The sequence below is a fragment of the Nymphaea colorata genome, chromosome 12 (assembly GCF_008831285.2).
Source record: "Nymphaea colorata isolate Beijing-Zhang1983 chromosome 12, ASM883128v2, whole genome shotgun sequence".
NCBI lineage: Eukaryota > Viridiplantae > Streptophyta > Magnoliopsida > Nymphaeales > Nymphaeaceae > Nymphaea > Nymphaea colorata.
Genome location: NC_045149.1, coordinates 22,860,708 through 22,877,921, shown reverse-complemented (window position 1 = coordinate 22,877,921; position 17,214 = coordinate 22,860,708). Strand labels below are relative to the sequence as shown.

General features: G+C 38.3%; 1 protein-coding gene across 1 annotated transcript; it reads left to right on the top strand.

Moving 5' to 3' along the window:
• Nucleotides 1–5,018: 5,018 nt before the first annotated feature.
• Nucleotides 5,019–7,181, top strand: LOC116266007 (uncharacterized). Its single transcript, XM_031647043.2, has one exon. It carries the CDS (start codon nt 5,091–5,093, stop codon nt 7,170–7,172), a length of 2,082 nt encoding a protein of 693 aa, XP_031502903.1. The 5' UTR covers nt 5,019–5,090; the 3' UTR covers nt 7,173–7,181.
• Nucleotides 7,182–17,214: the final 10,033 nt, after the last annotated feature.

Below are 17,214 nucleotides of genomic sequence, written 5' to 3'. Positions count from 1 at the left end.
TTTTGTTAATTTTACCTGCCTTGTTCCTTTTAACCGGCTTAACTGGTTCCTTCTAACTAGTTCAACTCTGAACCGCCATCTCATATAAAATCTAGAAAAACAATGCACATAAAATCTAGAAAAACAATGCACATTTTACAATTTCAACGGACTCGTTTAACATTTTGAGCATAAATTCAAACTCAGCTCGACCCATTGCGCATCCCTACTAAAAAACTTACTTTAGTAGTACAAAATAAAGATTAGCTACCATAACTGTGTTAGGTGGTGCACACGGGAATTCGTGTTCTAGCTCTTCACCAGAAGGGTATTTTTGTCTTTTTATAAGTTTTTTAATAAATAATTTGTCTATTGTGCAGATCCATTTTTGCAAGAAAAAAAATACAAGAAAGTGCTCTACGTTTGGACAAATAACAAATCACCACTTAAAAATTATCAAATAGACGTTCAAGTACTTTTGAAAGAGAAATTCTCTTGTAGCTGCACAATAACAGGAAATACTTATTTCTAGCATGAAATGACAAAATTTACCTACCATCTTTGATCTCCATCTGCAAAGGAGAAATATTTTTGTATTACGAGCGATATTTTTTATCAACTTACATAAAAAGTTAATATTTCTATAGGGAAGCCACTCGTTGAGGAAAGTTAGGCCACCAAACTTTTAAAAGTTGAATGATGATTTATAAGTACTTTTTCTTATAATTTTTTCTTTTTTTGTAAAATCCTCAAGCTAATAATGTCACTGGCTTTAGGGTACAAACAAATGGAGTAACTTTTTTGGATATAGTTTGGGGAATCTCTTAAGATTCCTAGGGGCTAAACTTGGCCTTAATATGCTTTTGGCGTGTGATCCATAATGTCAATCTTTGAAATTTCTATCGAATAATTGTACAACATGCATTTTAAAAATGTCACTTTCACGAGTCATTGACATTTCTAATTATTGCATCACAACCTCCCAAGGAACTATATGTCTTTTTGTGACAAAGCTTTGAGAACTCAAAGAATTATTTATTTCACATCACATGCTTCTACATAAATAATGACATAATGTTCCCTTGTTGACAGGCTGCAAAGTTTGGATGGATTTTGGCAGCCATTATCAGCACAAGTAGGTAAGGATGTTTATGGTTCAGATCCTGCCCATAGTTTGTCCAGATCCAGCTCCATGGATCCGTGAATTTTGCTAAGTGAATCTAATCGAAATGCAAGATCCACGTATGGTTCAAGGAGTCGGATCAGGTAAGGCATTGTCACAGAAAACGCGTCTTATTTAAAAAAAAACACATATAATACGCCAAAACACAGTTAGCTGTATAAAGCATGAAAAAAACGCATCTTTCTTAAAAAAACACAAGAAGATAAAGAACATGAAAAACATGTATTATATGCATTTTTTCGTGTTTTATTCATTATGATTTTTTATTTTTTAATAATTTTTAGGATTTATTAAATATACTAAATTTTTTAAAAATTTGCTGAGATTTTCCTAAGATATTCCCGAGATATACAACTTTGTTGTATTATACCTAAGAAATTCTTCACCGTATAATACCCGTACACATTTTTTATGACAATGGGTTAAAGGGCAGATACCTAAAGGAAGTCGAAGGCCCTCCCCCTTTTCCCTCGCCTCTCGGGTCTAAAGCTGCTTTGTGACCTCAGTAAGATAACAATCTTTGTGACAATCAATGACTTATTGGGAGGTTTATTTACCTTAGTATCACTCGCCTGATCTACAATTTGTGATGCATGTTTTAAGTCGCTTCATGCAGCAACCTCGTTTTCCACATGATGCACTCCGGGTTGTTTGCTATCTTAGACTCATACTTGACAAGGAATTATGAGTAGTAACCAAAACAACCTATATCTAAGTGCATTTTGTGACTTAGATTGGGTAGCGTGCCAACAAATGCAACGTTCAGTCACTGGATATTGTGTGTTCATCGGTTCAATCCCAGTTGTCATGGGAGACAAAAATACAACAAATTGTGTCACAGTCCTCTGCTAAAGCTGAATATAAAGCAACGACACACATCGCGTGTGAAATAACCTGATTGAAGAATATATTAGTCGATCTACAAGTGAATTAGTCTTTTTCGGTCACAAGCTATTGTGATAGTCAAACAACCCTACATATTGCTGCAAATCCACTTTTTCATGAGCACACAAAACGCAATGAATTGGATTGTCATATTGTTTGTGAAAAAACTATTACAAGGTGAAATTCAAACCTATTGTATTAAAAGCAAAGAGGAACTGGCTGATTTGTTCACTAAAACATTAGGAAGAGAAGCATTTAGTTCGTATATTAAGCAAACTGGGCATCAAAGACCTCCATGCTTCAGTTCGAGGGGGAGTGTCAAAAAGTGTTACTCCAAATCCTTGATGGGCTATTAAGCTATTAAGATCCGACCTTTAATCTATAGTTTTTAACACGATGTTGCTATTAAGATCCTCAGTTTGTTTAAACTCACAATCTCTCAAAACACATTTTTTATGCATTCTCGAGTCTATAGAGATATGAAGTGTTTATGTTGGCTAAACCCGATCCGATCCAAACTTAAAGTAGATCTAGATCCAGAGCCAGAAGCTCTGGGGACGATGGTGATGCCCAAAGCCTCTCTTCCCTATTTCATTCAAACCTAAGGGATTACTTAGCAAGGTTTAACCAGGAAATTTTTAGTTATTCGAAAGCATGTCCTCCATCTTTGTAAACTCTTGTAATTGACCATTGTAAACTACGTTGACGTCGTCTCCTTGTATATAGTTTTTGTACATAACTTTAGAAAATTAATTAAAAAGAAAATATTTATGTTCACTTGCCATCTTCCTTGATTTCATCTCCGCATTTTAACATTCATTAAGAAGGTGACCTTAAAGCAAGCGGTTAGAGTTTCAATGGTTTTATCCTTTTTCTCTTTAAAACAGGTTGTTCAAAAACCATTTGATCTGCCCCAAGAGGTATTATAGCTGGGCAGGGAGGAGTTATGCGGCATAGTCCCCACCTCCATAAGTCCTTTCTCAAATGACATCTCTTTTGTGGTTATTTACAAAATGTTTTTTTTTTCTATTTCTTTGTTAATTTTTTCTTCTTCTTAAAAAAAAAAAAACCATCGTGCACACCACGAGCCATTGCTAGTGTTGCAAATAGACCCCATCTGGTCCACGTGTTTTGATATTTTCGGGAAAAACAGATGTTAGGTGAGCGAGAGGTTCATCCCTACCGCTTGAAAAAAAGCTCGAAGGCCTCCTCATTCCCCTATTTCCAGGGTCTCAACTGTGTCAGCATCAACGATAGCAGTGATGCTCCTGTCAACTTGGATGTTGAATCCTATCACATTAAGATGTAGAAACATAACACCCACAAAAATTGAACAAAGGTCTGCTTTTAACAGGCCCTTAACCCAGCTACAGTGTACTCCTTGAGGCCGTTTGAAGTTGATTACATACTCAGGCATTTGAACATGAGAATGCCTGAGTCGGAATTTTTTTGCTAAGGGGCACTAGGGTTTTAAATTTTGACATTGAAGGGACACTCATATATAATTAAGCAAAATAGACAAGATATGATATGATTCTGTGTGGGCTGGTGTAACCCAACCTGAAATATGTTAACATATTTCTAAAATTTCAAAAACTGAGAAAGAAGTTGATATATCGGTGAGCAGACCCTACCACATGTCACACTTTTTGAATTGAATATATTAGTCAAAAATCATGTCAAGTACTTGATATGGGTGAATCGTAAGAAATTAATAGTAAAAATAAAAAGATGTAGAAATGTTAAAGTAATAAAGAATTTATTGTGTGACAGTAAATATTGAATGGGTTCAAATTTTCGCCGCTGATTTTTATTTGAATGAACTGATTCAGTCTGATTTGTTAAGTGCAATACTCCTTTTGTACAAACTATATTAAAGGAATCAAATTTGCCCTGAAAAAATAAACGCACGGGAGACATCAGATCTTTTTTTAGCTTCAAAATGGAGAAGGAACTTCTTCCTTCCTTGCTTCCCACTTCACACTGAAAGGGACGGAAAGGTATGGAATATGCATATCGGATAAATGTACATTCCTCTACTACGTACCCAACAAGCGTGCATTGTAATATATACACTGAATCACAACTGGAGCCAGTTATAGCAACTAAAACAGTCTAATTTTTGCCTTAATATCCATGTTTGGTTATATAACATGATGAAGTTGGTGTGATTTTTCTCTCTTTTTCAACTTGGTCTTGAGGGAAAGTCTTCGTGCCCTGACCACAATATTTACATATTAAACATTTTAAATTTTGCTATAACTTTTAAAAGGACAGCTTTCTCATAAGGGAACTGCAGTTTTAAGTTACTTCACCACGGATATCATTTCCAAGGAAAACAAGTTTTGCTCTTTGGGTTTTCTCTTCTACCTTTTTCCTTCCGTTCATTATCATTAATATCCTTCATCTAATTTGACACCAAGTTTTAGTTTTGTAGGGTATATTCATGTGATTTGACAACAAACTCCACCAAGAATTGCTGTTAGAGGTCTTTGGAACATGTTAAGGACGAACTACTTCCTTCAATCCTTATAAAGGTTTAGGATTGCTTTTGGTGCTTTGAAATGACATCTCTATTATGCTTTAATTGATACATTGGTACTTTCTTTTTGAAACATAAATGGTTGATGCCACGATAGTTCGAAACGAAGATTGTCACGACCATTGTACCAACCCCCTTAACAGACGCTAGTCAACTACATTATATATGTCTTAACAACATCAACCAGAGTACCAACATATCTTCCTTTCTTGTCACACCTTAAAATAGTGTCATTACTATGCAATTTGGATATCTTCCTAATACATTTGAACAAAAGAGAGAATATTTCTTAATGTTTCCCCTTGAATTCAAAAAAAGTATCTACCGTACATTTGGATGAGAGAAAAATAATTCTTTGCTTCTATTCTGGAAACAAAAGAGATTGGTATCAAGTAAAGGATCGATGCTCTTGGTATTGTGGGTAGGTACTTAACGAGGAGAAGCTCGCCTGACTATTGGTCAAATAAGAGAGGTCAAAGAGAGAGAGAGGGAAAGAGAGAGATGAAGCACATCTGTGACCAGTATAGTGGAGAACTGGAGTCCAGCAACTTCACTAAGCCACTGCCAACAATAGGCTTGTACATTGTCGCAGCTTCATTGGCATGTTTCCTTTTCATGGCATTGGACATCCTCACAAGTTTCAGGGACAAGATTTACTGGATCAAATGCAAGTTGTTCAAGCTGAATGCCCTGAACCTAACACTTCTCTCAATTGCAACCAAATTGCCTGGTGACCTGAACACATCGATGCCTGGTCCTCAGCACCAGCTCACTAAAGTTAGCGGCATTGTCTTCTTGTGTGTGTCCATGGGCTTCTCCATTCCAAGCTTGGGAACGATGGATGCCCCCGATATACTCTCGAACATGATTGCATTAGCTATCCTTGTGGTCACAGTTGCAGCAGACATCGGCATCCAAATTGGAACTGGAGCCATCTTCGCCTTCATTCCAGAGCACATCCTACTCTCGTGCGTTATGCTGCTCATAATGCTGACCATGACTATTGTCAGTTTAAGTACACAGGCTTTGAAAGTCAAGGCAAGTTCTGATGAACTCGCGTCTAAGAGACAAGCTCTTAGTTCCTCACAACGCGTGCTTAGTAGAACTTCAACTGATCCCCAAGCAAGGTTCGATAGCTACAAGAGTATTCTTCCTAAGGTGTGGACGGTTGCATCTACCAACAATGTGCAGTATGTCATGAACAGAGAGCCTCACAGTTGCGCCGCTGGGCTTCTTTCCATCCTCACTGTTGTTATACTACTGGAACTCGAGGTTAGATATCTTCTTCTCCCCTCTGACCCAAGAACAAGTATTTCTAGCAACTTCTGCAAGGGAGATTCTGACTACGGTTGGTCTATTCGATTAATATTGATCTCTCAAACTCTTGTTGCCATATTGGCAAGTCTTGCCCTCTCCTTCCGTTTGTTCCATGGCATTGATTTCAAGAATCCAGGGAGATACATCAATGATGCATTTGGTTTTCTTAAGTTGGGCATCGTTCATTGCATGAGAGTTCAAGGACTCTGCACACCTTCCAAATTGGAGGACGTCGACTATAAGGCTACAGCTAGAAGGTCGGCTGGCAACTTGGCAGGGAACCTAGCAATTGCATTGGTTTGGTCATTGGTACAAGTTATATTAATCATAAGCCACTCTATATGTTCCACAGTCAGCATTGTTGTTTTTTGTTTTAGCTTTCTACTCAACCATTACTTTAGCAGCACCAATAGAAACCAGGGAGGAATGATTTCTTCTACTAGCATCGACAGAGGAGAGTCAGGAAGTTGGTGCAGTTGTAACATCAAACACGTGGTAGATGCATGGTTGCAGAAAGGAAGTCACCGCCCAACCACCCATCTGCTCCAACTCTCGACTTTCTACAATGGCCTTGTTGACTATACAGATTGGAGCAGGGATCCTGTTTGGCTTGTCTTTGAACAGCATGTCCATGAACTCCATGGTAGCTGCTATTTGTTCCTAGCTGTCATAATTCACATCAGTAGATCACTTTTCATGAGCAGCAACCCATCTGCGGTGAAGAACTTGGCAACTGCAGTGAAAGAAGCCAAGAAGCTCCTCCTCTTCGTGGACAAGTGGGTGCTCTCCAAGAATGACTCTCGCAAGATAGGGAGAATAGCAGGTAAGCTCGTTTGGTACTTGATGAATACCAGAAGATATGGCCAAGCAGATGCACAGAGCATGATCGCATACAATAATGAAGAAGCTTTAAACAAAGCATCTGAAGAGCTTGATGTCACCATCTCAATTGTTTCTCTACAGCTGATAGTTCGAGACATTTCCTCCTTTTCAGTGTTCCAGCATCAAGTGAAGCATGTCTGGGAAGGGATCCGGAACAGCATTCCTATGGACAACTTCCTAGGGGAGCCGGACATAGCGCTTGAGTGGCTACGAGCAAGGACCATGTACATTGTAATCTATTGTCTTTCCGCCATTCTTGATGAGACACATGTACTGAAGTTTCAGATGGAAGATGTGAGGGAGGTAGCCCATGTCCTGGGCATGATCCAAGGCCTTAAACAACCACTGTTTCCTACGTTTCAAGTAATATATAGCCGTCCTTAGGTTGACTCAGCCAATTCTACCGATCTTCATGTTAACCGATTCAATTTAGGAATGGATTTCAACAATATTGCTTAAAACAATCACTAAAAGAGGCGACTACAATGCCTTCATTGCAAAATAATTACTGGAAAAGGAACCGAGATGATACAACTAATTCAATGAAAAAAGTAAAAAAGTTATCAGTGCATTAGCAGGCATTTGAAATGAAATAAAACAAAATAGATTCAACTCAAATAGTTCCTTTTCTTTTTTGTCATTTTCTTTAATAAGCAGCTTACCTATTATGGAGATCCACTTTTGCAAGAAAAATACAAAAAAGAACTTGATGTTCGGAGATATAACAAATCACCACTTGAAAATTAACGATGGACGTTCCACTTTTGAAACGACAAAAATGATGACCTCTCCGAAAGAACCACTTTTAATCTCCATCGACAGGTAAGAAATATTTTTGAATTATTGTCAACTTATAGCAAAATCAATATTTCTGTAGGTAAGCAGGTCTTTGAGAATTTCTTTAAAAATTAGGCCGCCAAACTTTTAAAAATTGGATGGTGATTTATAAGTAGCTAAATGTTGAGTGCTTTTCTTATAATTTTTTTTTTTTTGTAAAGTATTCAAACTAATTTTGTTATTGATTTAAGGTACAAACAATTGGAGGAACGCCTTTTAGAACTTTTTTGTCCTAGAGTTTAAATTTGGCCTCATTATGCTTTGGCATTTGATCCATAATGTCAATGTTTGAAATTTCTCTCAAATAATTGTGCCGCATGCATTTTTAAAGTGCCACTTTCATGAGTCTTTGACATCTTTAATCATTGCACCACAACCTCCCAAGTAACTATATGTTTTTTTGTGATAAAGCTTTGACAAACCAAGAAATTATTTGTTTCACATCACATGCTTCTACATAACAGAACTTTCCTTGTTGATAGGCTGCAGAGTTTGGATGGATTTTGGCAGCCATTATCAGCACAAGTTGGTAAGGTTTATGATTCAGATCCGGGACTTAGTTTATCCAGATCTAGCTCCACGGGTCCATGGGAAGCTTGGCTCACATGTTTTCGGCACAGTAGTGCAGCCTGAAAATTTAGGCTGAGGGGCACTTATTCAAGAAAACCAATATCTTGAGGGGCACCACTATATATAAATGAGCAAAAAATTAAATGCATCAGTAAGAAAGTAAAGAATTTTAATGAGATTGGTGTGGGAAACTGCCCACAGCTGCTTATATGTAGCTCCACACTGTTTCAACACGCATTCTGGTGATTATGGTCAACCAGAGGATTAACTAGTTGCTTGAACCAAGCATCACCTTTACGCCAACAAGATTAGCAAGTGCCACGAAGGAACTCGACATGATGCACCATCCAACTGCCTTGTTCTCTCCCCCAAACTAGAGGAAATGAATGAGCAGAGCAGCCATAGAAGAGACCAGAGGTGGAATCTTCCCTTGTGAGTCCCTGCTCATATAGGACATAACAAGGCACTCGTGTGGTGGCATGGTGGCGCATTTCCATATAGCATTACTGAGTGCTCTTTGAGGCCTCTTGGGTGTGTGGTGGTGCATTTCATCCTTTTGAAAGCGGCACCAAAAGTGTAAGATTGTGAAAAGAACTTTGAAAATCCTCATCCGGCCTTAGTGGTAGTCTGCTTGCGTCAAAAGTGTTAGTGTAAATGATGCAAATGAATATGCCGTGCCATTGAAGTTTGAGACGCTGCAAACTAGAAATAGCACTTTGATGTGATAAATGGGAGTTGCAGGACTCTGTGTGTATCTCTCCCTTAGATCTTGCCAAACCTCTCTAGCAGTAGTGTTATAGATAATGCTACCAGTGATTTCCTTGCTAATGGAATTCAAACCCCAAGAAAGCACTAAATGCTTGCATCAGACCCATGAAGATAGTTGGGATAGTTTTTCTTAGGTCCAATGAATGAACCATCAATGAAGGCAATTTTATTTTTGGCTGAAAAGGCCATAGTCATAGCCCTACTCCACGTCTCCTAGTTCTTCTCATTGAGGAGTTGAGACACAAGCACATTCCCTGGGTTATCTGAATGATGAATGTAATAGGGATTAGACATCACCTGATCTGAATGCCATCGCCAGGTTCATTACTCGGTCTTACTTCTCCGACGTTCATTTCCATAAAACTGTGGTACCATGATCCGAGAGAAACACCGAGAAGGTTCAGATGGCAAGTGAAAATGATTCTTCTCTTTCTTAACTAACTTTCTAAAGTTGTGTACAAAAAATGTTTACAAGGAGAAGAACTACAACGGGAAAAAGTTATTCACTTTTTTATGGGCTTGAACTGAACTGCGGCGTCACTTAATGAGAAAGCGCCATGTTTGCTTATTTGAAGGAAAAGTTCACCACCTGCACAAAGCTCCATAACCAGATGAACATAATCGTCCTCAAAAACTGCTTTGAAGTCCACGATGTATGGTGACCAGGTAAGCAAGCCCTTATTTCTATCTCTAGCTTGATAATATAAACATCTTGTAGAGTTGCTGTTTTATCTTTTGCAATAGATTTGCAAGCTATCAAGCTATTATCTTCCCCGTTAGCTTGTCTAAACAAGATCTGATCACCCCGAATTGGCCCCATTCTAGCTGCTCCCCAAGCAAGTACCCATCTTCTAAATTGCAAATTTGTGTTGCATCTAGAATGGCCTCAATAAGATAACAATCTATGTAAAAAATTGCCTAAGAAGAAGAAGAATTATTGCCCTAATAATGCATAGGAGCTGTCATACAAAATGTTCATAAGCTCTGCCGTGCCAGTTCTTTCATGTATGTGCTTCACTTACGAGTGCAGTCTCCTAGGCATTTAGAGGTGTCAAGAAGACTCACACCAGACGGTTCTCAATCCTTCGAAAAAGAGGACAACTAAGAACCCTCTGAAGCTTTCCTTTTACGTTGGCTGTCACTTCTTGCTTCCATGGTTGAAGCTTAAAGCGCTTCATAAATAAATAGATAAATAATCAAGAAAACTACATTCCCAGAACAGTAGGAATCAACCAACAAACACTTTCCTTTTGGCTAAATTTCTAGTTACCTAGCCAATTCCATGCACAGGAAGGCGAGTTCGATCAACAGTAACACTGTTGCAGTAATCTTTTTCCTTTATTTCTATCTTGTATGATTCTTTTATTTCTATCTTGTATGAGTGGTCTCTTGTTGCAAGAAGGTGATAAAGTGTCAAGCTGATTTTCAGGAAAGATAGAATCAAGAAAAGCTTTCCTGCAGCAAGATAAATTTGAAGAAAGAAATAATAATCTTTCCTTCTATTATTGTAAATCACAGGATTGTGATCTTTCAATCCTAAAATTTTGGGATCTATATATACCTGTAAACTTGTATAAATACCCCATCATATATGAAATGAAGTATTTTGTTGGCTCACTCATCTTTTCTTTTCTCTCGTTTCATCACGTTCTTCTTCACATGGTATCAGAGCTACAGTAGAAAGAAAAGTGAGAAGAGGTGGCCATCGCTGATCTATCTAGCCGCTGGGACCAGAGAGTTGGGCGGAAGTTGTGCCCCAATCCTTTCTCTGGTTCTCTGTGTTGAGGATCTTGTTTTGTCCTCAACTCCTTGCTCTCCACAAGAACCCATCTCTGCGGGACGTTCTCCCGCAGCACCGTCGGTCGAGGTCATCCTCCTCGACCCCATCTCTGCTCCTGCAGCCAGGGGAAGCTGACGAGGATCGAGTTTTTTTTTTGGGCGTTTCTGTCTTCTCGGCGCCTCGTATTCTCCAGCAGTGTCTGCTTCCTTCACGCCATCATTTAGGAGGTCACCCAACGAAAGAAGGTCTTGACGCCATCAGGAGGAGGTCGCCCATCTCCTCTGCCTTCTTCACGACTTCAGGAGGAGGAGGTCGCCCATTGAAGGAGGGTTTTTCACCCACCGTCAGGTAGGGTTATCGATCATCACCGTCTCTCCTTCCTCTGTCTCTCAGACCGGGAGGTGTCTACATCTCTCCAATACGTGATAGTCGAGAGTTTCCAGCTCAAAATCGGTGCTGAATCCACATCAAATCGTGTGGAAACCCATTCTGGAAGATAGAAGACGAAATTCCGAACAAATTGAGGGGTAGAACGCCGGATTTGAGCCACGGACGAAGGAGAAATGGAACACAGAAATTTTCCATTATTTTTTCTGCGTTTTTCGGCAGCAGAAGGAAATTGCCGGCTAAAACGAGAGTCCCGGCAGAATATTCCGACTAAATTCGTCGTGTTTTTCGGTCACCCGGATTCGCGTGTCCCAACATTGGGTCGACTTTTGGGCAAGTGCCGACGCTTCTAATATTTCTAGTGATCACAATGAGTCACCTTTCGTCATGTACCAATCTGATAATCCAGGTGCCATTCTAGTAACCAATCCACTTGTTGGAGACAACTATTCCACATGGCGACGGGCAATGAAGATGGCCCTTAGTGCCAAGAACAAGTTCGGATTTGTTGATGTTCTATTCCAAAACCCGCAACCACTAGCTCAGACTATATGGCATGGGTTCGCTGTAATGACTTGGTTCTATCATGAATTCTTAACTCATTATCCAAGGCAATAGCGAATAGCGTCATCTATGCTAGTAAAGCTCACGAGGTATGGACTGATCTTCAAGAACGTTTCTCTCAAGGTAACGCTGCTCGTATTTATCAATTGAAGAAGATGATATTTGATTTACGTCAAGAAAAAATCATTGGTTGTCTATTTTACTACACTCAAAACTTTTTGAGATGAACTTGGATCGTATTCAACTTTGTCTGCATGTACTTGTGGTGCATTCAAAGAATTTCATTCATGTCAAGATCATGAAAAAGTTTATCAGTTCTTAATGGGGTTGAATGAAAGTTTTAACAATCTTCGTAGTCAGATTCTTGCTATCGATTCTTTACCCAACATTAATAGGGTCTATGCTATGCTGCTTGAAAAAGAGACTCAACGCCTTCTCACACCAAAAATGTCTGGATCCAATAACATAGTTCTTGCAGCCAGGTCTTCTCCTGCATCATATATCAAAAAGAATCATGTAAGGATGCATAATGTTAATCGCAATCGTCCTCGATCAAAATGCGATAATTGTGGAATGCTCGAGCATATAAAATCTTGATGTTATGTACTTCATGGTTATCCTTCAAATCATCCTAAGGCTGCAGGTTCAACTGGTGATTCTTTTAAAACTGAGAAGGCGCAATAGGGAGGAACATCGGCAAACAATGTAAAAGTCAGTGTTGTTTTGTCACAACTTACCGAAGAACAGGTCAGTCAATTGGCATCTTGGTTAAATGTTGATACTTCACCGGTTGCTGCTAATCTAGCAGGTAAACAATCATTCCCAATTCATTTTCTCCGGTTTATTGATACTGGAGCCTCAGACCACTTGACTCCTCATTTACATTTGCTCTCTAATATCAAAACTCTACCAAAACATCGTGTGATCAACCTACCAAATGGACATAAAACGCTAGTCTCTATGACTGGAACAGTTTATCTTTCAGCCAATATTCAGCTTACTGATGTCTTATATATTCTTGATTTTAAATACAATTTATTATCAGTTCCAAAATTTACCAAGACCACTAATTGTATTGCTGTTTTTCTTTCAACATGTTGTGTTTTCCAGGACCCTTTGTCGAGGAAGCTGATTGGAGTGGGTAACTTGAGCAATGGACTTTACCATCTTCTTCTTCCATCTACTTCACATGCTTTTCTTGCTTCTCCTAGTAATAAGACAACTCATATATGGCATATGAGACTTGGACATCCTTCATTTGATAAGACTTTTTCATGGAATCAAAACATTTCTATTTCCAAGCATGATTCTCCTTGTGATGCATGTCTTAAAGTTAAGTTTACTCGTTTGTCTTTTCCTACTAGTACTAGTAGAGCAAGTGATCCATTCGGCTTAATTCATTGTGATATTTGGGGAGGATATGTTACGTTGTCACACACGGGAGCACATTACTTTCTCACGATAGTAGATGATTTTACACGATCTACTTGGATCTTCTTGATGAGGTTCAAATCTGAAACATTTTCTTGCTTAACTCGTTTTTGTGCCACGGTATTTACTCAATTCAATACTCATGTAAAATGTGTTCGTAGTGATAATGGTGCTGAATTTACAGTTAATAATATGCAAGCATATTTTCATGAACATGGCATAGAACATCAAACTTCATGTGTTGGAACTCCTCAACAAAATGAGCGTGTTGAGAGGAAGCATCGTCATCTATTAGAGGTGGCATGAGCATTTAGGTTTCAAGCAAACCTACCTATTACTTTTTGGGGTGAATGTATTTTGACTGCAACTTTTTTAATAAATAGAATGTCATCAACTCTTTTAAATGATAAGTCTCCATATGAACTTCTCTATAATAAAAAACCCAATTATACAGACTTGCGTGTTTTTGGATGTTTGTGCTATGCCAAAAATTTAGATCCACTGCATAAGTTTTCATCACATGCACACAAATGTGTTTTTGTAGGTTATCATCACTATAAAAAAGGGTATCGTGTATATGATTTAGATACCAAACAAATTTTTACAAGCAGAGACATAAACTTTTTTTAGGATCATTTCTCATTTCTACCAAAAAACTATCATACTAATGATTTAAACAACGTCGTTTTGCCTCAACCCCAAGATGATTTCATTGATAAGAAGTATATGACATCGTGTGAGAATGGCATTCTAGAAAATTCTTCCCCACTATCACCCATTCAATCTCAAAATTCCATCAACAATGACCAAAATCAGTCAGTCTCTCATGTTTCATATCAACCTATGTCAGACGTTTCACCTTCTCCAGACTCACTTGCTCTACGCTGATCTGGTCGTACTCTCCATTCCCCTTCCTATCTTCAAGAGTATGTGTGTTCCAACGTGATGGTTACAAGTTCACCGCCTAAGGAATCTACTTCAACTAAGCAATCCTCATGTACACGTTATCCCATATACAATTATCTCTCAGTTCACAAATTCTCTAAATCTCATTATGCCTTTTTAACCTCTATCATGAGTGATGTTGAACTTAGCTCGTATGCGGAAGCCGTTAAGTATCAACATTGGCGAAGTGCTATGGCTGATGAGATTCGGGTTCTTGAACAAAACAGTACATGGTCTATTACTACTTTGCCTCCAAACAAACATCCAATTGGCTGTCGTTGGATTTATAAGATAAAACGACGATCAGATGGAAGTATTGAACGCTACAAAGCCAGACTTGTCTCCAAAGGGTACACTCAACTAGAGGGACTTGATTATCATGAGGCATTTGCTCCAGTTGCTAAATTAACAACCATGCGCATGCTTCTTGCTCTTGCTTCTATTCAAGGATGGTACATATATCAAATGGATGTGAGTAATGTATTTATACATGAAGAATTACATGAGGAAATATACATGATCATTCCACCAAACCTTTTAAGTGAGGGGGAATATCCTAGTAATAAAGTGTGTCGCATTCATAAGTCTCTGTGTGGACTCAAGCAAGCGCCACGTAACTAGTTTCATAAGCTGTTATCAGCACTTAAAGGCACTTGTTTCATTCAATCATCGGTTGACAATACTCTCTTTACTCGAAAACATGAAAAACAATTTCTTATTATTCTTGTCTATGTTGATGATCTTATCATTGCAGGAAATGATGAGCCAGGAATTACTTCAGTTAAGCAATATTTACATTCGAAATTTTATATTAAGGACTTGGGAATACTTAAATATTTTCTTGGCATAGAAGTTGCAAGAGCGCCATCAAGAATATTTCTAAGTCAAAGAAAATATATCGTGGATATTTTGAATGATGCAGGTTTGACGGGAGCCAAGTCTATAGACTTTCCAATGGAGCAAAAATTACGATTAACTCCCAATTATGGTATTCCACTGAAAGATCCAGCTAAATACAGGATTTTAGTCGGACGTTTGATTTATTTAACCATTACTCGTCCAGACATAATGTATTCAGTCCAAGTTCTCAGTCAGTTCATGCAATTGCCACGAACTACACACTATGAAGCAGCACTTAGAGTATTGAATTATTTGAAAGCTTCACCAGCAAAAAGAATATTTTTATCATCATCAAGTGCAAAACATTTGAGGGCTTACTGTGACTCAGATTGGGCGAGCTGTCATACCACTTGTAAATCAATTAGTGGATATATTGTGCTCTTGAGGAATAGCCCTATCTCTTGGAAGTCAAAGAAGCAGTCTACTATTGCCAGATCTTCTGCAGAAGCAAAACACCGAGCAATGGATTTAACAACTTGTGAAGTTGTTTGGTTAAAAGCCTTATTGAATGAAAAGAACGAAACACATAGAGCTAGATTGTCACTTTGTAAAAGAAAAAATTCAGCAAGGAATAATTCAGGCTCATCATGTATCGTCATGTTTGCAACTATCTAATATTTTCATTAAACAATTGGGGAGAGTCAATTTTCAAAACTTAAGAACCAAGTTGGGTGTTTCAGATTTGCACACACCAACTTGAGGGGGAGTATTGAAGAGGAAAATCAGCAAGCTAAAGGAAAGATAGAATCAAGAAAATCTTTCCTGTATATTAGAGAGGAAAATCAACAAGATAAATTTGAGGAAAGAAATAATATTTTTCCTTCTATTGTTGCAAATCACAGGATTGTGATCTTCCAATCCCAAAATTTTGGGATCTATACATACCTGTAAACTTGTATAAATACCCCATCATATATGAAATGAAGTATCTTTGTTGGCTCACTCATCTTCTTCTTTTCTCTCGTTTCATCACGTTCTTCTTCACAATGTGGTACTTCAAAAACATGATTTTCTTATCCGATTCAGTCAGTTAGATGAACCTGTTTGAGACAAGGAAGAGGAAGCTGCAAGGTCAAGGCACATGGTTTTAACAACACGAGTTGTGTGCACTAGAGGGTGCATGCAACAAATATACATTCAAGAAAAAAGAACGGGGTTTTGGGCATTTTAGAACTTTTATAAAACTTTGGACTCCAAACATTTTTATAACCCCTTTTAACCCTTGTAAAAAGCAACATTTTTTACTTTAATCAAGGGTATTTTGGTCATTATGTGCTCTGCCAATCTGTGGGGTATAGGGGTGTGCACTTAACCAGTTTGCATGCAAAAAATATACATTGAAGAAAAAAGAACTGGGTTTAAGGCATTTTAAAATTTTTATAAAAATTTGTACTTTTTGGACTCTTAAGATTTTTATAACCCTTTTTACCCTTGTAAAGGATAACTTTTTTTTAACTTTAATAAAGGGTATTTTGGTTATTATGTACTCTTGCGCACAACTTGTTGTGTATAGAGGTGCGTACCTAACCAGTTTTTTATGCATGTTGTTTGCCTATGCAACAACCAACCTCTGCCTTTCAATTTTTGAGTGAGAGGAATCATTAGGTAATTGCAACCGCTACCACTGCCCATAAAAGGCAGTCTTCTCCCCCAATTCATCCCAAGGAAGAACAACAACAAGAAGAACCTAAAGCTCTCTCTCTCTCTCTCTCTCTCTCTCTCTCTCTCTTGTCTTTCTCCCACTCTTTCTTTCTCTATCTTCAGCCATGTTGGTTATTTTTTGGAGATCACAAGATTGCTTGGCGGATAGACTTGGGAAGTTGTCCATGGGGGTGCTAGACTCCAAAAACCGGGTGGAGAACAGCGTCCCATAGACAACATCGCAAATCTATCCACCAAATAAACTTTTTGGTCTCAAAGCGGCAGCAAACATGGCTGAAGAGAGAAAGGTAGATAGACGAAAAAATAGAGAGAGTGCATTAGGTTCGTCTTCTGATGTGCCTCTTCCTTTTGATGAACTGGGGGAGAAGGCAGCCTTTTATGGGCAGCAGCAATTCTCACCTTTTTGAAAACTGAAAGGTGGTGGCCATGCATGTAGAAATTAAGATGACACATCAAAGCAACCCTAAAACCGTTTCTGTTGTTAAACTGGTTCATCTAACTACTCGAATTGGATAAGAAAATCACTATTTTTGAAGTACCATTTCACCTTCTTGTAACATGAGATGATTAGTCATTAAGAAG

Excerpts from the sequence above, each read along its gene's own strand:
- LOC116266007 (XM_031647043.2), top strand. The coding sequence starts at position 5,091 with ATGAAGCACATCTGTGACCAGTATAGTGGAGAACTGGAGTCCAGCAAC.